Raw genomic sequence first — 27,069 nt, forward strand, 5'->3', positions numbered from 1 at the left:
GCCAATGCTAAGTTAAAAATCTGAGCGGGACCAGTAACATCCGGCAAAATTAAAGAAGACACCAAAAGTCTCAAACAGGGAAAATCTCCTGGGATTGACAGAATTCAAGCAGACATACTAAAGGCTGGAGGTGAAATTCTGATTGAGCAGCTAACAAACGTCTGCAGTAAAATATGGATGAAAGAACAAATGCCATAGGCCTGGAAAGGTGGCACTGCCAAAAAAGAGTGATCTTAGGGTTTGTCTTCACCACTGGGGTAAGTCAATCTAAGTTACGCTACTCCAGCTACGTGAATAACGTAGCTGGAGTCGACGTAGCTTAGGTCGACTTACCCCCGTGTCTTCACTGCTCTGCGTCAACGGGAGACACTCTCCAGTCGACTTCATCTCTCTGAGAAGAGTAAGGTGAGTACTGGGGTCAACCAAAGAGCGCTCTACCATCTATTAATCAGGTCTTCACTATACCCACTAAACAGACACCCACTGCTTCGATTGCAGCAGCATCATTCTCCCCAGTAGTGAAGACAAGCCCTTAAGTGCCCTAACTGAAGAGGTATTGTACTGCTATCAATCCTGGACAAAGTACTGTCTACCGTTATGCTGAACAGAACGAAGAAGGTAGTGGATAAAATATTACCAGAACAAGCCTGGATTCTATCCAGGTACATAACGTTGTTTCCTATTTAAATATATAGAACATAATTATTTAATGTTTTAATAATTTAAATGAAAAATACTGGTTGTATAAAAAAATGTGCATGGTAACTCTTCGTTTTTTTCCCTAAACAGCTAAAATTAACTTTGGTCTAGTTTCCCCCCTTCCCTCTCTCTTTTTTGTGTTAGCTAGGGGTGTGCACTATGATGCAATCACTGAGCTGTGATTTTTTTTTCATTTTTACCATAAAAACAACCAGCTTTAATCGTACGTTATACACAAAAATGAGAGAGAAGGTTTATTTACCTCACCAAATAAAGAGATATATACCAGGAGCCATAATTAAAAATAAGTTTGCAACAAGGGCTCTTCTTTCTCAGTGTAGAGACAGCAGTATGAAAAAAAGAAAAACATTGCTAAAAAACAGGTATGTATAACGGAAGTAAAGGACAGATAACAGGAGCATGTGTGTTTCAAAACACAAAATGTTGATCAATGTGCAGTTTGCATAACAGACCTCCCTGAACCTTTTGTAAGCTTTAATTTTCATGTAAAATTTTGATCTATACACAAGCCTATGTTCAGTGAGATGTACAATTCTGCGTACAAATGCCAAAGACACGCTTTTGAATTATATTAGTCACTCAAGTGGTTCTTATGAAAATACTTCCATTAATTGGTAAAGTGTATTAGGGATGGAAAATGTTAACGAGTAAGCATTAGGCCCTCAGACCTGCCGGCTGGCTGACCCACCCCCTCTCCCTTTAATCGGTTAACTGTTTAATCATAGATTCATAGATACTAAGGTCAGAAGGGACCATTCTGATCATCTAGTCTGACCTCCTGCACAGTGCAGGCCACAGAATCTCACCCACCCACTCCTATGAAAAACCTCACCCATGTCTGAGCTATTGAAGTCCTTAAATCATGGTTTAAAGACTTCAAGGAGCAGAGAAGCCTCCCTCAAGTCAACCATGCCCCATGCTACAGAGGAAGGCGAAAAACCTCCAGGGCCTCTCCAATCTGCCCTGGAGGAAAATTCCTTCCCGACCCCAAATATGGCAATCAGCTAAACCCTGAGCATATGGGCAAGATTCACCAGCCAGATACTACAGAAAATTCTTTCCTGGGTAACTCAGATCCCATCCATCTAATATCCCATCTCAGGGGATTTGGCCTATTTACCCTGAATATTTAAAGATCAATTACTTACCAAAATCCCGTTATCCCATCATACCATCTCCTCCATAAACTTATCAAGTAGAATCTTAAAACCAGATAGATCTTTTGCCCCCACTGCTTCCCTTGGAAGGCTATTCCAAAACTTCACTCCTCTGATGGTTAGAAACCTTCGTCTGATTTCAAGTCTAAACTTCCTGGTGGCCAGTTTATACCCATTTGTTCTTGTGTCCACATTGGTGCTGAGCTGAAATAATTCCTCTCCCTCTCCTGTATTTATCCCTCTGATATATTTATAGAGAGCAATCATATCTCCCCTCAACCTTCTTTCAGTTAGGCTAAACAAGCCAAGCTCCTTAACTCTCCTTTCATAAGACAAGTTTTCCATTCCTCGGATCATCCTAGTAGCCCTTCTCTGTACCTGCTCCAGTTTGAATTCATCCTTTTTAAACATGGGAGACCAGAACTGCACACAGTATTCTAGGTGAGGTCTCACCAGTGCCTTTTATAACGGTACTAAAACCTCCTTATCCCTACTGGAAATGCCTCTCCTGATGCATCCCAAAACCGCATTAGCTTTTTTCACAGCCATATCACATTGGCAGCTCACAGTCATCCTATGATCAACCAATACTCCAAGGTCCTTCTCCTCTTCCGTTGCTTCTAATTGATGCGTCCCCAATTTATAACTAAAATTCTTGTTATTAATCCCTAAATGCATAACCTTACACTTCTCACTAATAAATTTCATCCTATTACTATTACTCCAGTTTACAAGGTCATCCAGATCCTCCTGTATAATATCCCGATCCTTCTCCGAATTGGCAATACCTCCCAGCTTTGTATCATCTGCAAACTTTATTAGCACACTCCCACTTTTTGTGCCAAGGTCAGTGATAAAAAGATTAAATAAGACTGGTCCCAAAACCGATCCCTGAGGAACTCCACTGGTAACCTCCCTCCAACCTGACAATTCGCCTTTCAGTAGGACCCATTGCAGTCTCCCCTTTAACCAATTCCTTATCCACCTTTTGATGTTCATATTGATCCCCATCTTCTCCAATTTAACTAATAATTCCCCATGTGGCACGGTATCAAATGCCTTACTGAAATCTAGGTAAATTAGATCCACTGCATTTCCTTTATCTAAAAAATCTGTTACCTTTTCAAAAAAGGAGATTAGGTTGGTTTGGCACGATCTACCTTTTGTAAACCATGTTGTATTTTGTCCCATTTACCATTGACTTCAATGTCCTTAACTAATTTCTCCTTCAAAATTTTTTCCAGGACCTTGCATACTACAGATGTCAAACTAACTGGCCTGTAGTTACCTGGGTCACTTTTTTTTCCCCTTTCTTAAAAATAGGAACTATATTAGCAATTCTCCAATCATTCAGTACTACTCCTGAGTTTACAGATTCATTAAAAATTCTTGCTAATGGGCTTGCAATTTCAGGTGCCAATTCCTTTTATATTCTTGGATGATTATCTGGGCCCCCCGAGTTAGTCCCATTAAGTTGTTTGTTTCGCTTCTTACCTCTATATCCTCATTCCCATTTGTCATGCTACCATTATCCCCAAGATCCTCTTTAGCCTTATTAAAGGCTGAGGCAAAGTATTTGTTTAGATATTGGACCATGCCTAGATTATCTTTAGTCTCCACTCCATCCTCAGTGTTAAGCGGCCCCACTTCTTCTTTCTTACTTTTCTTCTTATTTATATGGCTATAGAACCTTTTACTATTGGTTTTAATTCCCTTTGCAAGCTCCAACTCTACTTGACTTTTAGCCCGTCTCACTTTATCCCTACATGTTCTGACCTCAATTAGGTAGCTTTCCTTGCTGATCCCTCCCATCTTCCACTCCCTGTATGCTTTCTGCTTCTTCTTAATCACCTCTCTAAGATGCTTGCTCATCCAGCTTGGTCTACAACTCCTGCCTATGAATTTTTTCCCCTTTCTTGGGATACAGGCTTCCGATAGCTTCTGCAGCTTTGATTTAAAGTAATCCCAGGCCTCCTCTACCTTTAGATCCATAAATTCTTCAGTCCAATCCACTTCCCTAACTAATTTCCTTAATTTTTGAAAGTCAGCCCTTTTGAAATCAAAAACCTTAGTTGCAGATTTATTTTTGTTAATCCTTCCATTTAGTTTGAACTGAATTAGCTCATGATCACTTGAGCCAAGATTGTCCCCTACAACCATTTCTTCTATGAGGTCCTCGCTACTCACCAAAATTAAATCTAAAATGGCATCCCCTCTAGTTGGTTCAGCAACTACTTGATGAAGGAATCCATCAGCTATCGCATCTAGGAAAATCTGAGCCCTATTATTATTACTAGTACTGGTCCTCCAGTCTATATCTGCGAAGTTAAAGTCTCCCATGATCACGCAGTTTCCATTAGTATTTACTTTATTAAAGACATTAAAAAGGGCTCTATCCATATCCAAATTAGATCCCGGAGGTCTATAGCACACCCCAAGCACTATCGTAGGAGAGGCTCTACTAGTTTTCTTCCCCAATGTAATTTTTGCCCACACGGACTCTGTCTTATCCATTGCATCGCTTCTTATTTCTTTACATTCTACCTCATCATTGATATACAATGCTACTCCACCACTTTTACCTTTGTTTCTGTCTTTCCTAAACAGCACATACCCTTCAATACCTGTAGTCCAGTCATGACTACTATTCCACCATGTTTCTGTTATCCCTATAATATCTGGTTTCACTTCCTGCACCAGTAGCTTTAGTTCCTCCATTTTGTTACCTAGGCTCCTCGCATTGGTGTATAGACATCTTAATTTTTGCTGTTTGGCCTTGCTCATATTTTGTACCCTATTAGGCACAGTCATTCTACAGCCAGTATAACCTATTAGACTAGTATCCACACCGCCCTCGCTCCTTATATACGTTCTCCTACCCACAGCTGTATCCTTTCTTACTTCGTCTTCTTCCCTCTCAATGCTAAAATCTGGCGTGGAGATTTCCTGGACATCTCCCATCCATCTCCCCCTAATACCTAGTTTAAAGCTCTCTTTATCAGTTGTGCCAGCCTCGATCCTAGAAGTCTATTTCCTTCCCTACTCAGATGAAGTCCATCCCGAGAGAACCGTCCTCTGTCTGTGAATACCTCCCAGTGGCCATACATCCCAAAGCCCTCCTTATAGCACCACTGCCTAAGCCATCTGTTGATAGTCATAATCTTGTCAGACCTTTGTTGCCCTTCTCTAGAAACAGGAAGGATCCCGCTAAAGATCACCTGAGCCTCAATTTCCTTAAGCGTCTTCCCCAGCCTAGCATAGTCTCCCTTAATACTTTCCAGCGAGAATCTAGCCGAATCATTTGTTCCCACATGAAGGATAATTAGGGGATTCTTTCCCGCTCTCTTTAGGATCCTTTTCAACCTCAGGTCTACATCCCGTATCTTAGCACCCGGAAGACAGCACACCCTTCTATTCTCTGGATCAGCACTAGTTACAGGCCTGTCTATTCTTCTCAATAAAGAGTCCCCAATCACATAGACCTGCCTTTTCCTGGTGATGGTGCTATTCTCCAGTCTCTCCCCTGTTCCCTCTGGCTGCAAGTTCTTTCCATTCCTATTTTCCCTTATAATCTTCTTCAACCCATCCTGTATCCTCCGGGGGCTCATATTTGGTGTAGTCTCCCTTGACTCTTCCGCTTTTTCTATAGGACTAGCCTCTCTTCTCTTCTTCCTTACCCTTCCACCTTCAACAAGTACCTGCTGAGCCCCTTCTTCATTTGCCAACTCTGCAAACCTGTTCCTAAGCTCTATTTCTCCTTCACTAGCCCATCTTTTCCTCTGCCTGGTTCTTTGAGTCACATGTTTCCACTGACCACTTTCCTCACCCAGTCTCCCCTCAAAATTCCCCAGCCCTGCTTCCATCTGTGAGTCTGAGCTTTTCCCTTCAGATACCTCATATCTTTGCTCCATCATCTGCTCAAACCCCTTCCTAAACTCAACCAGACTTTCCAGCTGCATCTCCAAACCTCGGATCTTTTCCTCCATCAGCTCTATCAGACGACATTTCATGCAGAGAAAACTCTTACCGGTTCCCCCCTCCAGGATCATGTACATACCACAGCTTCCACATCCAGTAATCCTCAATATGTCTTCCACTACAGGAGTCACTCCCACAGCTGCCTCCATATCTGTCATCACCTTCCCACCTAAATCCTGTTAATCTGGGAAACACAAGGCACACCAAAAAGACCACCCCCCCAGCAAAAGCAAACCCCAAACAAGCACCACAATCCAAACTCCCACTCAAACTCCCCTGTTTAGAGCTCTGTTTGCAAGCTCCTGTGCCGCTGCCTGACTGGCTGGCTACCTTTACAGGACCCCTAGTCAGAAGCCCCACCCCCTAAGCAGGGCTCAGCTGCTCTCCCAGCACAGAGCCCCACCCCCAATCAGGCTCAGCTGCTCTCCCTGCACAAAACCCCTACACACACACAAATACTAAAAATACAAAACCAAGTACAACTACCTTCTCCTCCCACTCAAACTCCCGTTTAGAGCTCTGTTTGCTAGCTCCTGTGCCGCTGCAGCTGTCTGATTGTAATCAATTACAATTCTATCGTTTAAACAGGTTTCAGAGTAGCAGCTGTGTTAGTCTGTATTCGCAAAAAGAAAAGGAATACTTGTGGCACCTTAGAGACTAACAAATTTATTTGAGCATAAGCTTTCGTAAGCTACAGCTCACTTCATCGGATGCATTCAGTGGAAAATACAGTGGGGAGATTTATATACATAGAGAACATGAAACAATGGGTGTTACTATACACACTGTAATTAGAGTGATCACTTAAGGTGAGCTATTACCAGCAGGAGAGTGGAGGGGAAAAAACCTTCTGTGGTGATAATCAAGGTGGGCCATTTCCAGGAGTTGACAAGAACGTCTGAGGAACAGTGGGAGGAATAAACATGGGGAAATAGTTTTACTTTGTGTAATGACCCATCCACTCCCAGTCTTTGTTCAAGCCTAAATTAATTGTATCCAGTTTGCAAATTAAATTTCAATTCAGCATTCTCTCGTTGGAGTCTGTTTTTGAAGTTTTTTTTGTTGAAGAATTGCCACTTTTAGGCCTGTAATCGAGTAACCAAAGAAACTTAATGTTCTCTGACTGGTTTTTTGAATGTTATAATTCTTGATGTCTGATTTGTGTCCATTTACTCTTTTAGGTAGAGACTATCCAGTTTGACCAATGTACATAGCAGAGGGGCATTGCTGGCACATGATGGCATATATCACATTGGTAGATGTGCAGGTGAACAAGCCTCTGCTAGCATGGCTGATGTGATTAGGCCCTATGATGGTGTCCCCTGAATAGATATGTGGAATGTTGGTGTAGAGGGCTTCTACATCCATAGCGGCCAGGATGGTGTTTTTCGGAAGATCACCAATGGATTGTAGTTTCCTCAGGAAGTCAGTGGTGTCTTGAAGATAGCTGGGAGTGCTGGTAGAGTAGGGCCTGAGGAGGGAGTCTACATAGCCAGACAATCCTGCTGTCAGGGTGCCAATGCCTGAGATGATGGGGCGTCCAGGATTTCCAGGTTTATGGATCTTGGGTAGCAGATAGAATACCCCAGGTCGGGGTTCTAGGGGTGTGTCTGTGCAGATTTGTTCTTGTGCTTTTTCAGGGAGTTTCTTGAGCAAATGCGGTAGTTTCTTTTGGTAACCCTCAGTGAGATCAGAGGGTAATGGCTTGTAGAAAGTGGTGTTGGAGAGCTGCCTAGCAGCCTCTTGTTCATATTCCGACCTATTCATGATGACGATAGCACCTCCTTTGTCAGCCTTTTTGATTATGATGTCAGAGTTGTTTCTGAGGCTGTGGATGGTCAGCCCGTGCTCATCGGCGGAAGCACTCTATGTAGAAGTCCAGTCTGTTGTTTCGACCTTCAGGAGAAGTCCACACAGAATCCTTCTTTTTGTAGTCTTGGTAGGAAAGTCTCTGTGGGTTAGTATGTTGTTCAGAGGTGTTCTGGAAACATTCCTTGAGTCAGAGACATTGAAAAAAGGATTCTAGGTCACCACAGAACTGTATCATGTTCGTGGGGGTGGAGGGGCAGAAGGAGAGGCCCCGAGATAGGACAGATTCTTCTGCTGGGCTAAGAGTATGGTTGGATAGATTAACAATATTGCTGGGTGGGTTAAGGGAACCATTGTTATGGTCCCTTATGGCATGCAGTAGTTTAGATAGTTTAGTGTCCTTTTTCTTTTGTAGAGAAGCAAAGTGTGTGTTGTAAATGGCTTGTCTAGTTTTTGTAAATTCCAACCACGAGGAAGTTTGTGTGGAAGGTTGTTTTTTTATGAGAGTATCCAGTTTTGAGAACTCATTCTTACTCTTTCCCTGTTTGCTGTCGAGGATGTTGATCAGGTGTTTCCGCAGTTTCTTTGAGAGCGTGTGGCACAAGCTGTCAGCATTGTCTGTGTGGTATGTAGATTGTAATGGACTTTTTACCTTCAGTCCTTTTGGTATGATGTCCATCTGTTTGCATTTGGAAAGGAAGATGATGTCTGTCTGTATCTGTACGAGTTTTTTCATGAAGTTGATAGATTTCCACTCCATACGGCTAAATTCAGTGCCTTTCATAATGACAGGTTTCAGAGTAGCAGCCATGTTAGTCTGTATTCTCAAAAAGAAAAGGAGTACATGTGGCAACTTAGAGACTAACAAATTTATTTGAGCATAAGCTTTCGTGTAGCATAAGCTACAGCTCACTTCATTGGATGCATTAAGTGGAAAATACAGTGGGGAATTAATTTGCAAAGTGGATACAATTAACTTAGGTTTGAATAAAGACTGGGAGTGGATGGGTCATTACACAAAGTAAAACTATTTCCCCATGATTATTTCCCCCTCATTCCCCACTGTTCCTCAGACATTCCTGTCAACTGCTGGAAATGGCCCACCTTGATTATCACTACAAAAGGTTTCTCCCGCCCCCCGCTCTCCTTCTGCTAATAGCTCATCTTAAGTGATCACTCTTGTTACAGTGTGTATGGTAACACCCATTCTTTCATGTTCTCTATGTATATAAATCTCTCCACTGTATTTTCCACTGAATGCATCCGATGAAGTGAACTGTAGCTCATGAAAGCTTATGCTCAAATAAATTTGTTAGTCTCTAAGGTGCCACAAGTACTCCTTTTCTTTTTTTGCGAATACAGACTAACACGGCTGTTACTCTGAACTAGTCATTTGAGTATAAGTTAACTAGAGTTAACCGATATTGTTGTAATCTACCATCCACCTAACTCTGCCTCTTCAGCCTTCCTATAAGATTTTGATTCCTGGCTCTCTTCTTCTTGCAGTCGCCTACACTAATGGTTGGTGACTCACCTCCATGTTGATGATGCATCCAGCCCCTTACCTGCCAGATTCCTTGCCCTCACCTCTTCGCTTAACCTGCAGCCCTGGTTCGATACTTCCAGTCACCACAAGGGCCATTCATTTGACCTGGTCTTCACCAAACATTTCTTCCTCTTTCTCTCTGATTTCTCTGTTGCTGAGTTCTCCCTCTCCAACTGTAACCAGATCATTTTCAGCATTGCTCATCAGCTCCTCCACCTCCCCTGCAGTAACTCTACCTTTTCCAAGACTGACAATCCATCAGCATTGATAACTTTTTTTGCTCTCAGCCCTCTTCTCCATTTCTTCCACCAATATGGTTGTTTATTCTCTTCATGCTTCACTCTTCTGAGCCCTTAACTCTTTTCTCTCCCATCACATGGTCCAGCCTACCAACACTTAGCCTTGGCTCACTACCAACATAGGCTTCCTCCACTCCTGCTTTCACTCTGCAAGTGATGGTCACAAACACCACCCTATATCGGAAACCTACTGACCACTATTCCTACCTACATGCCTCTAGCTTTCATCCAGATCATACCACTCGATCCATTGTCTACAGCCAAGCGCTACGATATAACCGCATTTGTTCCAACCCCTCAGACAGAGACAAACACCTACAAGATCTCTATCATGCATTCCTACAACTACAATACCCACCTGCTGAAGTGAAGAAACAGATTGACAGAGCCAGAAGAGTACCCAGAAGTCACCTACTACAGGACAGGCCCAACAAAGAAAACAACAGAACGCCACTAGCCATCACCTTCAGCCCCTTACTAAAACCTCTCCAACGCATCATCAGGGATCTACAACCTATCCTGAAGGACGAGCCATCGCTCTCTCAGATCTTGGGAGATAGACCAGTCCTTGCTTACAGACAGCCCCCCAATCTGAAGCAAATACTCACCAGCAACCACACACCACACAACAGAACCACTAACCCAGGAACCTATCCTTGCAACAAAGCCCGTTGCCAACTCTGTCCATATATCTATTCAGGGGATACCATCATAAGGCCTAATCACATCAGCCACACTATCAGAGGCTCGTTCACCTGCGCATCTACCAATGTGATATATGCCATCATGTGCCAGCAATGCCCCTCTGCCATGTACATTGGCCAAACTGGACAGTCTCTACGTAAAAGAATGAATGGACACAAATCAGACGTCAAGAATTATAACATTCAAAAACCAGTTGGAGAACACTTCAATCTCTCTGATCACTCGATCACAGACCTAAGAGTGGCTATCCTTCAACAAAAAAGCTTCAAAAACAGACTCCAAGGAGAGACTGCTGAATTGGAATTAATTTGCAAACTGGATACAATTAACTTAGGCTTGAATAGAGACTGGGAATGGATGAGTCATTACACAAAGTAAAACTATTTCCCCATGGTATTTCTCCCCCCACCTCACCCCCCACTGTTCCTCTGATATTCTTGTTAACTGCTGGAATTAGCCTACCTGCTTGTCACCATGGAAGGTTTTCCTCCTTTCCCCCCCCTGCTGTTGGTGATGGCTTATCTTAAGTGATCACTCTCCTTACAGTGTGTATGATAAACCCATTGTTTCATGTTCTCTGTGTGTGTGTATATAAATCTCCCCTCTGTTTTTTCCACCAAATGCATCCGATGAAGTGAGCTGTAGCTCACGAAAGCTTATGCTCTAATAAATTTGTTAGTCTCTAAGGTGCCACAAGTACTCCTTTTCTTTTTGCGAATACAGACTAACACGGCTGCTGCTCTGAACTCTGCAAGAGCATCTCTCGTGGAAATCCCCTGACTAGGCTGATTTCCTCCACTACAAATTAATTCTCTCATACTTCAGTTCTGCAATATATCTAGCTAAATAACTAACTCAACTGAATCCCATCCCCACAGTCCCATCACCTCTTAACTCTACTTTTCCACCACCTCTTTTTTCCACCACATCTTAACTCACTCCTCCAATGCTCCCCTGTCCTGCCTGCACGTGATCCCACCAGTTTCTGCCAAGAGAAAATTGTCAAAATATAATGTGACCTTCCCCCTCTACCTCCTACAACTCTCTCCTTCTCCCATCTTGTCATAGATGCAGAAGTTTCTTGATTGCTCTCCTCTTCTAACCCCACCAATTGCCCCAGTGATCCCATCCTATCCCCTAATCTCTCTCATGTCCACACTTATCCTTTTCCTTACTCTTCTTCTTAACCTCTTACTTTCCTCTGGTACGACAAAAACATGTTTTCATCTCTTCCATATTAAAAATACCCATCCTTCACCACACTTGCCTCTTCAGCTTCCACCCATCTTCTTTCTCCCTTTCATCTTTAAGCTCATTGAACGTGTTGTCTCCAATTGCTATCTGGAGTTCTTCTCCAATTGCATCCTAAACCTTCTCCAATCCAGCTTCTGCTCCTTGCACTACCTTGAAACCATTTTCGTCAAAGTCTGTAATGACCTATTCTAGCCAGATCTCTGAACCAGTTCTCCATCTTCTTCCTCCTTCACCAGTTGGCCACCTTTGACACTGCCGAAGATGCTCTCTTCTTGAAATCTTGTCCTTCCTTGGCTTCCATGACACTGTCTTCTGATTCTCCTCTTCCCTCTCTGTAACTGCTCCTTTAGCATGCCATTTGGAGGACCCTCCTCAAACCCTGCCCCCCAACTTTCTGTGGAGGTTCTACAGGGCTCTGTCCTTGGTCCCCTTCTCTCCCCCAACTACACATTATCTCTTGGTAATCTAATCCATAAATATAAATTCTACCATGTTTGACTGAAAATACCCACCCACAATTGGTCAATTCAGTCCATAGTCCAGGAGTACCCTTAGATTTCTTGCTGATGCTGACCTTCCACATAGCAATATGCACAAGTAACTCTTCTTACCAGCTCTGGCTGGCTAGGAGACTCCATTCCTGATTTTGAACAATGTTTTCACTATTAGGTTTTGCAAAATTTTATTTCTAAAGAACCTACATTTTGGTCAAAATCTGATCCGAGTGTGTCCCTTTAGTGAGCACAATTGGTCAGATCTGTAGCCTTGCACGTAAATATATATGTATATATATGCAAGGCTACAGATCTGACCAATTATGATCACTAAAGGGATAATTAGATTACAGTAAGAAAAGTGATGTAAGTGACCAATAGCAGACCAAAAGCAAGTATGATAGGTTGCTTAGTATAACTAAGTCCTAGTTTGACATGAGTAGCTCGATAGAAAGAACTAACAGGTGAGTGACAGGAAGTCACAAGATTAAGCCCACTCATAGGAAAGTTGATTGGTATGAAGGGTGAAACCACAAATAAAGATTACTGGTATTTTAGGATAAACTCGGGGAATAAGTATAACCAAAATTATAGATATTAACCACACAAATACCATGGCAATTATTTGATGTAAATGCTAATAAATTGGATGTAAATATTTAATTAACCTACAGACATTGGGGGAGCTCAACAAAAGCGGAGTGTGGAAGTTCAGATAAGGAGAAAGGGTCTGAAAACCTCATTAATATGTATAAGATACAGGGGGCATCAGTGTAACACATTATAAAAGATGCTACCCAGCCTGTGTGCTGAGAGACACATCACAATGATGACCACCTACTAATATTTGAGACTTCATCACCTTCCTACTTCGGAGTTTCCGCAAGGGATGATCTGAGTAATCCAAGTACTGGACATTGTATATTCTCTCTCTCTGATTTGCTATATTGCAGTGTGCATGATTGGGTTTGTCTTGTTAACAAAATGCTAAATTATAGTTAACTTTAACTTGTTAGTCTTGTAAATGAAACTGCTAATAAAAGCACTGAATTGTTTCTTGTGTACTCCTCAAGGTCCACATTCTAATGACAACCTTATATTGTAGCAGATCTGGGGCTGAACATTCTCAGATCACTGCATACTAAATAAAAGTTAACCTTAAAACTATAGATTAGGCTACAGACCTAGGTTTCAGGTCTTTCATCTTTCTGTATCACAATAATCCTTAACAATATGCTGAGTCAATGGTCGGGTACTAACCTTAATCCCTGATCTACACTAACCTTTTCATTAACATTTTCCCCTATTCCAGCACCATGAGAAGTAGCTCTGGTGGGAGCTGTAGTGTGGAAAAGGTACAAGTGACTGCCAGCATTTTTACCCATTGTGTCATCTAGACTTCCTCGAAACAGGATAAACACTACAGTGATACGAAACCACTGACACCTTGTCTATCCCACAACTTCCACCATTGCTATCACTGGTAAAATGATAAATTTTAAGAAAAATATCACCATAGGACTTCCAGAACGCAGTCTACAGAGTCAACATCTTTTCCTGTAGCACAACATTGTAGCATGGCTAATGGCTTGTTAACTTAATAAGGTTACGCATTTAAAATCTTGCTTTAAGTTAAAAAGGTTTTTTTTAAAATGTCTTAACTGTGCTAGTATGGATAGGGATTCACAGATTCCTCTAAAGACCTATCAGCTGATTGTATGTGGAAAGAAAAGAAAAAGAAGGGAATGCAATAGTATGAAGTTTTTATTTAAATGTTGAAAGAGAGAGAGAGAGAGATGCCCATCAGATGAAATTAATTTTTATTCATAAACTCAAAGATCTAGTGTAAAAGCTACATCTACTTCAAAACCATATTACCATATCCTAACTGTGTTTATTTAAAATAAGCTTCTAGAACAGCTATGCCCTACTTATGCCAAGTTAGATACTCATCTGATATTCTCTGAATATCTTTTATCCTTCATCTGTACCTTTCACTGTATGCATCTGAAGAAGTGAGGTTTTTACCCACGAAAGCTTATGCTCAAATAAATCTAAAAAAGAAAAGTAGTACTTGTGGCACCTTAGAGACTAACAAATTTATTTGAGCATAAGCTTTCGTGAGCTACAGCTCACTTCATCGGATGCATTAGCTGTAGCTCACGAAAGCTTATGCTCTAATAAATTTGTTAGTCTCTAAGGTGCCACAAATACTCCTTTTCTTTTTGCGAATACAGACTAACACGGCTGCCACTCTGAAACCTGTCAAATAAATCTGTTAGTCTTTAAGGTGCCACTGGACTCCTTGTTGTTTTTGTGGATACAGACTAACACGGCTACCCCCTGAAACTTTTATCCTTAGACTTCCTTGATTAAAAAAAATCTAATTGTCTCAACTTTTCAGTTTTTCTACACCAGATATAAATAGGACAATGTATCTTATAAAGTGTGTACTTAAACAATCAAGCTAGTATATTGGTGAGGAATAACTGGGAGCTGTTGTTTCAAATTATTCAATATTGTTTTCTTACATCTATGCTCGAACAAGACGACCAGTCTCCTTTCCTTTATTTAAACAATTTGGAAGTCTTGTAGTAGTGAATAGGATTTTTTTTGTCCGAAACAGAGAATTTCTGTGAATTTATGATTCACAGAATCTGCAAAAAAATGCCTTTAATTATTGAAAAAGCTTTTAATGCACATTTTAAACTTCTTTTGAGGACTGTGAGAAATGGAATGTGAAGGGTGCAGCATCCATTTCCCTTTTATAAAAAGGAACAACATACCCAGAGCAAAGTGACCTCACCTGTAAGAAATGAGTCAGTGGAACAAAGGTGGTTTATCTTACAAAAGAACACCATCTGTACAGAAAACTGCTCCATTGCTCTTGAATGCTTCAGGTATATGCAGTCCAGTGGAAATGTTTACTGTTTTAGGCTTGGTTAGTTTTTCTTTTTAGCAGATTAAAAATTTAGGTGACTTCAAAGAGAGAAAAGCACATCTATTTATTTCTAAATATTCTTCAAATTATGATTTTATCAAAATGTATTTATGCATAACAAAAATTTCTGTACTGGAGATTATAAAACTGCACTTCTCATATCTACATAAGTAATGAATGTGGTATGTTGTATGTGAACTCTCTAAACTTTAGAGTCTAAAGAATCACGCACATTTATAAGGTGCAAAGGGCAGATAAACACACACAAAGTAAGAGCTCATATCAAAATAAACTCATTTTCATATTTTAAAGTCATATTCAACCTTTCAGCTGACTAGATATATAGTCAGAGCACCTTTTAAAACATTAGCAATGTATCATGTGAAAGAAGTCTTATGGCCATTTTGGAAGCACTTTGCAAGATGTATTCTGTTGCAATTTTCAGACTACACAAATGTCTGTTTCTTGCAGATATAAACAGTTGATCTAAAGCTAAGAACCTGTGACTTAAACAAGAATAGGTTTTCTTTAGTACTGCTAAAAGTATGAACATACATTTCCACAATAATTTAACTTCTGATAATAGAAAACCATGAGTGCTGCAGTCACAAGTTGCTTGAGGTAGATGGGTGAGTGGCCATTTTATTTTTCACACACTACAATAATCAGACATTCACCCTCTAGAGCTTAGTATATTGTGATAATTGGACTGGATAATTCCAAAGCTCCTAGAAACCGCCTAAGAAAAGTTAACCAATAATTATTTTGAGACATTCACATCTTGTCACACAGGATAGGTTTCCCCATGAAGAGAAAGTCAGGCATAACAAAAAAAAGAATGGTTTTGAACAGAATGAAACAAACAAAATATGCAAACCGACAAAAATATTAAACGTTAACTCTATACGGTGCTTTTCATCCATACAACAGTTGACACCACCCTATAAATTTTACTGGGAGGCTCCCATATCCACCTACTGAAACTAAGAAACAAAAACATACTCTGCCTTTTTTATTAATTATTAATAATGTTTATTGTAGTAGTGCAACAAGGACCAACCAAAAATGGGTCCCCATTGTTTTAGGATCTGTACAAACACAGAAGAGCCAACAGTACCTTTCCAAAGAGCTTACAGTCTGAATAGACAAGAAACACAAGGTAGAAAAAAAGAACATATAACAGATTGAACAACGTGATGGCAGCAACCTTCATGTTATTTCTATGATTTTTAAATGTATTTATTTTGGTGGGTTTAGTTAGGAGGGGATAAAACTAAATGAAAAGTGAAGAGAGAGGGGACACTGAAAGGGGACAGGGCAGGGAAGAAAAGTGTAAGGGGGGGCAAGTTAAGATAAAGCTAAAGTGAAGAGAGAGTTAATACAAACAGCCAATAAGCACAGGGCAGAGAAAGTTCAGTCAAGACTGTAGAAAGTTTTCTGAATGTCTGAAGGTCTCTGCTTTGGCTGCTTCTGCAGCTTCTCTTAAAGAGATGGAATTTCTGGATAGTTCCTCTCTGCAGTTTTTTTTCCCAAGGCCACATGGGGGTAAGGGTTGAGGGACCACCCAGGACCCAGCGTGTGTTTATTGGGGTCGGGGGGAGGTCTCTCTTGCACAACTCTGGGTATGGTGGCATAGATGGCATTGAGTAGACTCCATTTTTCTCCCTCATCCCCAATGCAGCAGTCCCTGCTTTGGCTGTTTCTGCCTCTGCTCCTACAGCTATACACGTTTAGAAATAAGAGGTACCAAACAAAAGCTGCGCACCACACATAAAATAACTCACTCAATTACATGACTAACTGGTATTTTACCAGTCTCTTGTCAATCCAGATATTTTAATTCTATGGTAATAAGCAAAAATCCAGAGTTTACTTTTTACAAATGTCTCTTTCATGGATATGTTTAAAGTATAAATTTTAAATCTTTTTGATAGTGACACTTTTTTTCTGAATAATCAAAATGTTTTGAATAGAGCAGTAACCACACTTGCGAATTTACTGCACCTGCTTTTACCAAAAATACTATTTCCTGTTTCACAGAAGCTCTTGATATAGTCTTGAGAGATAGAGAAATACTAAGATAATGAATAAGACAGCCAGTGAGATGTGCTTTTTCAGGCAACAGAGTCTTTCCAATGATATGCAGAAAAACTATTTATCAACAACAAAGGAGATGTAATGTTTTTGAATATCACGTACACAGCATGTTATTTTCAAACAAAATAACCTGCATTGTGAAGTTATGCTAAAAAATTACTTCAAAACTTAACTGTCTTCTAAATGATTGAATAACGCTAATTATTCTGTTTGAACAAGAACGAACTAATTATGACTAGCAGGCAGTTAACGTTTGCTATCAAGACTCAAAATATATGAATAAAACCTTTCTGTATTAGCAGTAGCATTCATAATATATATTTTTTTCTTTATTCATTTTTCAAAAAAAAAAAAAAAAAAAAAAGCTCACAGTAGTATTGCAGTCAGACACAAATTTCTCAAGCCAAAAAATATAGTAGCTTCTAAAGATTAAAAAAAGTCTGCCTCTCCCTTGCTGAGCTATTTATTTAATTTACTATTAATTGTCCAAAACCAATCCCTCCAATGATTTAACACAAGCCACAGAACAATCCTTGGCTCTGAAAATGTACTGTGAACATCTGTAAATTACACTGAAATTTAATCTGAACACTGAAAGCGTGAACTGTGTTTACTAACCTAATGCCTGGTGGCCCCAATTTGGAAAGTAAGATACAATCCCTACCCCACATAGCAGACCAAGCTAAACAATGAGTCGGACAATAGAACCATTGTCATTCATATTTACAGATGAGAAACAGAGGCACAAAGAAACCTGAGTGCAAGGTTATAAAGGAAGTATGTGGCAGACCAAGGAATTTAATCTAGAAATTCTGAATGCCAGTCCACTGGCATAGCATAAAGACCATTTTCCCCTCCTCCTCCCTTGCTTAGTTATTTAGAAAACACACAGTGACAACACAAGAGACAGTTCATTTGCCTGCTACAAATACCACTGTCACTAAAGTATAATCAAATACAACTTGACAAAGAATTGTTACATAGAAACAGTTAAAATGTTACCTCGCTCAATTTCAGAATTCATAAATACCTAACAAGCAACCTTAAGAGAAATATACTGGTTTTACTCTTTTTAAGAGCATATGAGAAAGAAAAGAAAGCACATATTGGTCAACAGAATCTTGTCAAATGTTGTGTCATTTTCATTTTTGAATGTTTATGTGCATCTGTCTAAGCCTCCTTTAAATTGTAAGTTGGGACACACTGCAACTTTGTCCCTACCCCATCGCACCCTCCACACACTCTAAAACACACACACACACACACACACACACACACACTATTTAGGCTGAAAAATCACACACTCAGAAGTTAGGAAATACCAAATGTATGGTTGCCTGTGTAACCTAAACTCTGTCCCCTTGTGGGACCAAAATCTGTACTGAATGAGGCAAATGTCCTGTGGAAAAACATTGTATATGATCTTGCAATTGAAGATTATCATAATGCCTGTGTGCAGGGGGGTGGCGGGGGGATTAATTTTGCATGAACAACCAAAAATCTGGCATTTCAAGTAAATTTCAAGCACTTTGCCACCTAAATAACATTCTTTTAATGTAGTTTTTTTAAATGTGATTTCTTAGGACATTCTTTTTAAAAGAAAAAGGCAAAAACAAATTATATTATTGTGATACAGCATGGCTAGAGGGCAGCAGGAGAGTGTTAGAAGGAAGCCTTATTCCCTGTAGAGGGAAGAAAGTTTGCTATAGATTAATTAAAGCACCTGAAGCCAGTCACCTGATAAAAAACCCCTGCTTCAATCAGACAAGAGGAGGAGTTGAAACAGAGTGGATTGGTGTTGGAGCAGAGAGCAGTTTGGAGGGAAACAGAGGAAGTTTGCAGAAGTGCTGCGGTCGGCTAAGAAGACCAAGGCCTTAGGTAAAGGGACACCTGGTTTGTGCAGAGGGACAGCAGGAAGCCCCATAGGAGAGGGAAGTAGCCCAGGGGAAGGAACCGCTAGTTCAAGTGGTTTACCGCTATCCCTAGGGCCCCTGGGCTGGGACCAGGAGTAGAGGGTGGGCCTGAGTCCCTCCCTCTCAACTCCCCTCCTCTAGGACACTAGTGGGGCAGTTAATACCCCCCAGTTCAGGGGCAAGAAACGGTGCCCTGAACCCCCCCCAAGAAGAGAAAATGTGAGACCTATCATAGTAGTGCCAGCAATATGCCACAATTATGTACAATGCAACCTCCTCCTCCTCCTCCCTGCAAACTTGTGTCATTATCAGAGTTTGACGCTTGGGCATTCAGAATAGACATCTACCACAGGACCAGGGTGGATAAAAATCAATGATTTTTTTTAAAAAAAAATATATATTAAAAAAATCAAATTTTTTTCATTTGATAAAATGCCTTTTGAGGGAAAAAAAGATCTAAAGTTAAAGATACATTATAGCTCAGAGATATCTCATCATGGAATAGGGATTATAAATTCTAATTCTATAGTATGAGAATATATTCATGTAACGTTTAAGAAAAGTTTTGTAAATGAGTTCCAATAGTTCATGGATTAGGGACCCAATCTTATGAGGTTCCAGGGGCTTCTGTATAGATGATTTAGGTTAATCTTTCTATGGTATAGAAAATACCATTTGAGATGCCATTAGAGATGCTTAGTTTTGCAGTTCTCAGACTGTGGATTTGTGTGTCCAGAGATAACATTTTTGCTAATCATGTTATTAAATAACTAAATAAATAATATATAGAGGTGAGAAATAACAGACCTCAACCCTATTGTCCCTTTGCAAATTTGTGTACACAGAGTCAATCCTTTACCTCTCTCTAAAAGTGCAAAGTTTCAAAAAGTTCAATGAATAGAAGATTGCTGGGGGCTGAATAGATCTGGACAAGGAGAAGAAGCCTGGAGATAAATGTGAGAAGAGAGGAACAGGCAGTAGAAACAAAGTGAAACTGTTTGGGCTGCATATTCCAGAAATCTTGAGGTCTTTCTGAGTGTAGCCTTCATTGATTTGAGATCTACCATATCATTCTCTCACTAGAAGGGAAAACCTATAATGGCAGCGGACCGTAAGAGAGACTCAGTTTGGGAATAAGCACCATTCAAGAAATACATGTTTGCTGGTGATGCTTTAAGAACGTCACACCAGTGAACAGGTGGAAGTCACTTAAGCACTTGGATTTAGAGATGGGTGAAGTGATGATCTCACTTTTAACAGCAGTAGCTTCTTCTGCCGGTGTAGAAAGGATATTTTCTTCCTTTGGACTAATTCATTCCAAATTGAGAAATCGTTTGGAACCTGAAAAAGCAGAAAAGCTTCTTTTTCTTTTCCAGATTATGAACAAACAGGAAAATGAAGGTGAAGACGACTATTTTAGCTGCAGAAGCCAATATTTTAAGTTTCTCATGTTGACCTGGCTGACATAGTCTATTTTAATTTTGGTTTGTTTGTTTTTTTTTAATATTTCATTTAACTATTTAGTTAAAAACAATTTTAACAAAAGCAAACCTGATTTTAAAAAACCTGAATGTTTACCTAAATTCAAAAATTCATATGCTTGTTTTATTAAATTATTATATGTTTGCTGTTAAAAAAAATCCAGAATACATAACTTTGTTGCTTTAATTAAATAAAACATTTGTTTGGTGGTGATCTCCTCCTAATACAGCATGGAAAGAAAATCCTCCAAATATTAATGATTAACCTGTTGAATTGGAGATTGTTCACCTCCCAATGACTTCATAAATATCCACTTCAATTACTATTGGTAAATGAAATCACCAAACAATCATTCATTCTCTGATATAGCTCTAAAACTAATCTGAAAAGTTTTCAAAATAAATTACTTTAAAAATGTATAGTGTATACCTTCTAAAAATGAAACCTACATCTATCTCCGAGTTGTGAAGAATATGTATTTAGGTCATAACAACCATCAAGAATGCACTTTTATGTAGAAAATAATGATTAAATCAAGTCTTCCTGACTAGTGATTTAAATCAATTTGATTTAAATCAAATCCACCCTGCACAGGACTAATTATATTAGCTGGCGGAATAAGGAAGCTGTTATCCAGGAAGGAGGGGTGTTTGGTTTGATGGTGTCATGTACTGCTTGCAACTAGCAGTCAGGGAAGCCCAGCCTAATCCACCCACTCTGAGTCGTTCCTCCCGACCTCCCAGAAAGTGAAGGGCTCCCTCACTATGTGGTGCCCACAGAGGGGGAAATGGGAATGCTGGGCCGTGTGCCATTCCCAGAGAGTGTGGTTGGGAGGGAGATCCTTGCCTCGCTCTCCTCCCTCTCTTGCAGCTCATTCTCAGTGTAGCATGTGCTGCTGATGTTTTGATAATGGTCTGGGCCCAGCTCTTCAGAATGTTTGTGTTCATTATTATTTTAGCATGCTACCAAAATTTTCCTGAAGAACATGAGAGAATGGAAATGATAGGGTTTAATACTTTGTAGCTCAGCTAAACCTGAATGAAATTGAATGGGACAAACACAGGTACTTCTGCATCTAAGAGTTTTACTGCTGGTGAAATTCAAAGAGCTGCTGCAAATAACTGTGACATCAGACGTGTTTAAAAAAAAATAAATCCCTAAGAACAGAAAACTACAGGCAACTAAATATAGGAGATCACTACCAGATCTCCCAACAACAACAGCATTTCCATTTCCTACTAGTTTTCAGAATGTTCCTTGTCCCACAATATGGAGAATACAAAGCCCAGACTGCCATGCACATGCCCATCCATTTTCAAATAAACACTACCGTTTATGTTGGCTACAGGGTAAATGTTATTTACAGGCATGTGATATGATATAGTGGAAAAACAACAACAAACTTTAGCTAAGGCTATAGTCTCTACCAATGGTTAAAATAGAAATACCTTGAAAAATGAAGAAAGGAGTGTGTGTACATATGTATTATGCATACAAAAATTCAAGGAAGAATTTTAAAATTATACAAAGTGAAAAAATGTTTTTAAAGGGTTTATATTCCCTGAAACACCTCCAGTCCTTCCCAACTGCTGCTATAAAAGCCAATTTCAGATTCTTGTAAATGAAAACTAACTTAAAAAACTGCTGATAGACTTAATCTACACCTGTTCTCAAAATTCTGTTCATATCATGAATCTTGTAGAAGCTCAGTACATTTTTTTGCATATTGCACAATGTGTCCATACACACAGAAAAAACACAGTACACAGCACTGTGTAATAAAAGGGTTAGCAATTCCACAGCCACTGACACAGTTCAGGAATTAATGCAACAGTGCATGATGTATTAACCTTTTCTGAAAAATAAAATCTTCTGAAAGGGCATGCATTGGTTTAATATTTCCTTCAGGTGCAAGCAGAATGTTTAACCCTCACCTACATTCACTTCATTTAATTTAAGAGCAACATTTGTTTATTATTAGTTCCCCTTTAGAAAAATTTCATAGCTCAACAAATCTACTGATTCTGCCACTCATCTTGAAAGACTCTTCTACACCCAATGTCCAGTAAAGAAGCCTTCTGATAAATCTGTAGCGCAGCCACCCCTATTTTACAGTTCTTAACACAACTGCTACATTCAGCGTAACACTGAAGCAACATAAATTACCATTTCCTATTTTTGCTGATAGATTTTCTGAGCTTTCTCACTCTACTTTTGTTCATTCTTTCGATAAACAAGTTAGATAGCTGCTCCCTTCACAAAACAAGCACCTGATTTTCATGTTCTTCCCCTCCACCAATGAGTCTCGACAGGCTGGAATGGGTGAATGGTTGTGGGTCACCCTTCCCCACCAAAGATAAAACAAGAATGTCTATATTACGTCAAGCAAGCAACCTTAGCTCTCTGGAAAAAGATGCGTACAGCATATTGCAAATGTTCAAGTCTCCTGTTAATGTTCATTCAATGTCAGTTAACTACATGAGGGAACCACATGGCCACACTTCTAGTGGCACATGGTATAACATAACTAATAAACTGATGCAACATTCCATATGTTATCAGTTTCTGCTCTGCACAACATGGAAACACAAATGTTGCACATCAGGATACTGTAGTACATTTAAACCTAGAGAAGAATTCAAAAGGGAATATTCAATATTAATTTTCCCATAAACCTGAGCAGTTACGAAGAGCACTTGAATACGTTTCACAGCATATTGATGAAATATAAATCTCTTATGTTATAAAAATTATTACCTTTTAAAAAATGTATGTGTTTAGAAAGGTCTAAAGGGTAAGACATACTCATATTATTACTGGTATTTTCTATTTTTGCAATTGAAGATTTTTGGTAGCTGCTGCAGTTAATGTGAAATTGCTTTGGGGTTCTGGGAGAGATTGAGGGCCTTTTTGTAACTGCTGTTGTTTCTTCACAAAGTTCAGTTTTTAAACTCAAAAATTGCTGTACCCTTTTGGATTCTTTACCCTATCAATGTCTACACTTATTACTGACATACTCCATCCAAGTCATGAGACACTTTACAGAAAATTATATGACAAATTACTTTTTTAAATTTCTAAAGAAAATCATAGTGTGAATATTAGAATATAAAGGCCAGAATATAAAACCTGGTGGAAGAATCCATACATTTTATATTCTCAACACAGTTTGACGTATGTGATGTACCTAAGTGGCATCTGAGAAATACAAGTAATTCAGGAAAGCAGTAATTATTTAAGTTATTCAGTGCAAGTCACTGATTCCTTAGCTGCAAAGAAAACTAAATATATAGATGATTTACCCGAGGTAAAGAATAGCCCTCTAAAACTATTACTTGCATCCCTTTCTTCAACTTCATCAGGCCATTTCTCAAAATACAATGCATTCTTCAAACAAGTAAAGCACTTAAATCATTAAGCCAATTTTAATTCATACCCAGAAGCTCTACATGTATAAGTTTCATTAAATGTGCAGCAAAGCCTTTTAAAAGAAGCTAATCTGGTCTGTCATTAGACAAAACAAAGATGGGTCAAAGTCAGCTCAAAAAATGATCTCAATTTCTGGTTCTAGAAGAAATCATAATAAATCAAGCTACTGAAGTTTTGAGTATAAGGCATGAAAAATTCTACAAGTTGAATGAATCCCAAGAAGAAACAGAAGCAGAGGTACGAGCCAATAAGCTCAATTCTCAGTGCATGGGTTTCATACATACAAAACAAATTCAAATATCAACATCATACAGAGATATTAAATACAATAATCAAGAGAACTGTCCATGTATTCACTGATAATACAACACTTCCTAATAACTGAACTTTAGCTAATCTATCTACTTTATTGAAAACTAAACAGAAAACTTGCATGAATATATATGATCCTTATGGTACTAATCAAAAGTAAAAAAAATGAAAGAAAAAAAATCAAAAGGAATTAGCCAACCCATTAAAGTGATAGAACAATTTACGAAAGATTGTTAGAAAATGTGCCCTTTTAAAAATGAAGTGAAAAAGTAGAGAGAAATGATCAAACCACCAATTCTAGGGTTCTTAAATAGAGGTGAAATTTTAGCTCCACTAAAGTCAATGGCAAAATCCCCATTGACTTCAATGAGCCAAGAATTTCCCCTTAAGTGCTTAACGACCATTATGGGAAATTTATGGACATCTGATTGCAATACTTGTTCTTACAGAAAAAAAATCAATAAAACATAGAACAACCTAGAATAAAATCAATTTCTAGTGTTAGAGTTAACAAGTGGCAAAACCACCAATCAATTCATACCAACTGTCTTGTTCAAGTTATTTAGCTTCCTCTTTAGTGTCAATGGGAATATTAAGGTCCTGTGCTGGTTCTCTTCCCCCGAACTATTTTAAATTCAACCATTAAGAGTTTTAAACAGAAAAATGCATCCTACCTTTTGGCTACAAACATTCCCCCCAGCAGTCAGGAACTACCAATATAAATACAGCCAAGGGTATATAATATAAGAAAGTGATAAATATTGACATTTTCCCTGGAAATGTTCTAGCAACAGTAGCTCAAAGTTTTTGTTATACAGAAAAATTGGTTTAAATCATAACTGGGAATGAACCGATACTATTTTGCTTTTGCAGATGACACCTTTGATGGTCCTTTTTTAAACCCCTGAAGCAACAAATGTTATTATTCAAATGTTCTGAAACAGTCTAGAAAGAGATGTAATTGCAACAACAACAACAAAAACTGCTACCTGTAGGTATGGCTTATCATTTATAGTGGATACTTACCCTAACAGGGGGACTCCATGCTTGTACTCTTTGCTGCTGTCCACCTTGTGAGCTCTGTGGGTCTTTTGAACCACAGCTAGCAACAGTGCTGATCTGGGCTCTTAACGCATTTGTGCAACTAGTCCCACCACCAGTGCCAGGTTTCCAGGGCCTTTGCTTGATGCCATCCAGTAGTCTAACCAGTAGAATATTGCTGGGAAGTTCATCAACACTGCAATCAACTAAAGTCCTACATTCTGGGCAACGAAGCTCATTTCGAGAACTCACAATGCCCAGCAAACAACGTTTGCAAAATGTGTGTTGGCAAGGCAAGACTTTTGCAGAAGCATCAAGACGTTCTAAGCAAACAGGACACTCCAACAGATCCAACAAAGCCGATTCATCCATTTTTATTTAATTTACCAAAAAATAAACTTTTGCAAAATTCATATCTATTCTGAGTACGTAAAGGGACTCATGTTACATCCATGCCTCTTCAGACTTTGCTCTGAAATTGTTTAGAAAACAAAGAAAAAGAACAAAGCATTAATAATCTGCAAAAAAATAATTAGCTTTTTAAAAATGAGTCCACATAAGTATTTCTTCTGACAAGATTCCTGCACTAAGCAACATCAAAAATTAAAAGCTCTCCAGTCTAATTCAAGACAAATCACTACAGATATTCATTTTGTAGATAAATGTTTAATAATAATTTAAAACATATAGCTAAAGGTTTTCTGTAAATATGAACCATTTATGAAAGGCAATAACAACACAGAATTATCTCTGGTCATCCTAATAGCAATCTTATCTGCATTAGTGAGCTACTTAGCTCAAGCATGGTGATCAAAAGTAACAATTAAGGTTTTAAACTGCAGTTCTGTCTGCTTTTAACTGCTAACTATCTTCAATATTCTTAAACCATTTTAGAGTTTAATAAGTTTGTCCTTGTAGGATAGATCAATGAATGACAGTGGAAAACACAATTAATAGACAAATTTATATTTCTTACAATTTGTTTCATATTAGACAGGTCTGTCCTTTCCACAATTAAAACAAACAAAAGAGAATAAAAATAAGACCCTGAATCTGCAAGCTGTTTTATACGACTAAAGGGTCCACCATCAGAGAGTCACTAGCAGGGTCAGGTGTAAGTCTAGAATGAGCTAAAAAGAATCTAATTTGTCAAGTTTTTGAGAAGCAAAAGACGAAGGTGATGTTTGTTTGTTTGTTTTAACATTTCAGTCTTGAAAAGACACACTAATTCACAAGCTTTTAAGTTTACTGAAGAAGTTGACAAAATGATAGATTGCAGTGCTGGTATTATATCCAAGAAGTACCACAAAACTATTACCAAAATCATTTTATGGTGTATTGAGTGCTGGAATACTGGTAGTAGAACATTACAATGTATCCAGTAACAGGAAGCTGCTGGGAAGTCACACCAAGGACACTCAACAAGAAAAGCACTTATTTCGCTCATAATTCTTCACCACTACATACATATATACACACTCACTCTCTCTCTCTCTCTCTCTCTTCCTCTCCTTCCCCTACCCCTTCCCCTCCCCTCCTTCCAGACGTTTTGAGTGGCTAGCTGGTCACAGAAAGCTTCCAGTACCTGATGCTAAGAAACACAGCTGTTTGGTGTAATACTACTAGACACATAATATAGATTTTTATTATGTATATGGGGCTTCTCTAGAGTTCACTGTGAGGCTAGAGGGAGAAAGAGAGACACAAAACGGACACACACAATCTCAGAAACAGAGTTAAAATTTACTTTCAAAATTTATTTCAGGCCTGGAGAACATTCACTTTTCATAAGACATATGGGTGTAGGATATATTACACATACATCTGCACATACAACATTAATAACTTATTCTCTGGATTTTGTTATTAAACTTATAGTTACTTAGATATTT

At 39.0% G+C, this 27,069-nt stretch overlaps 1 protein-coding gene across 1 annotated transcript in view; it reads right to left on the reverse strand.

The window, feature by feature from the left end:
* SH3RF1 (SH3 domain containing ring finger 1) overlaps nt 1-27,069 on the reverse strand; it is a 160,044-nt gene that overhangs the window by 131,873 nt on the left and 1,102 nt on the right. The window contains exon 2 of the mRNA XM_038400901.2: nt 25,163-25,649. Within this exon, the coding sequence (XP_038256829.1) occupies nt 25,163-25,549 (387 nt within the window). The 5' untranslated portion in view covers nt 25,550-25,649. The remainder of the gene's footprint in view (nt 1-25,162; nt 25,650-27,069) is intronic.

The sequence above is a fragment of the Dermochelys coriacea genome, chromosome 4, assembly GCF_009764565.3.
Source record: "Dermochelys coriacea isolate rDerCor1 chromosome 4, rDerCor1.pri.v4, whole genome shotgun sequence".
Lineage (NCBI taxonomy): Eukaryota > Metazoa > Chordata > Testudines > Dermochelyidae > Dermochelys > Dermochelys coriacea.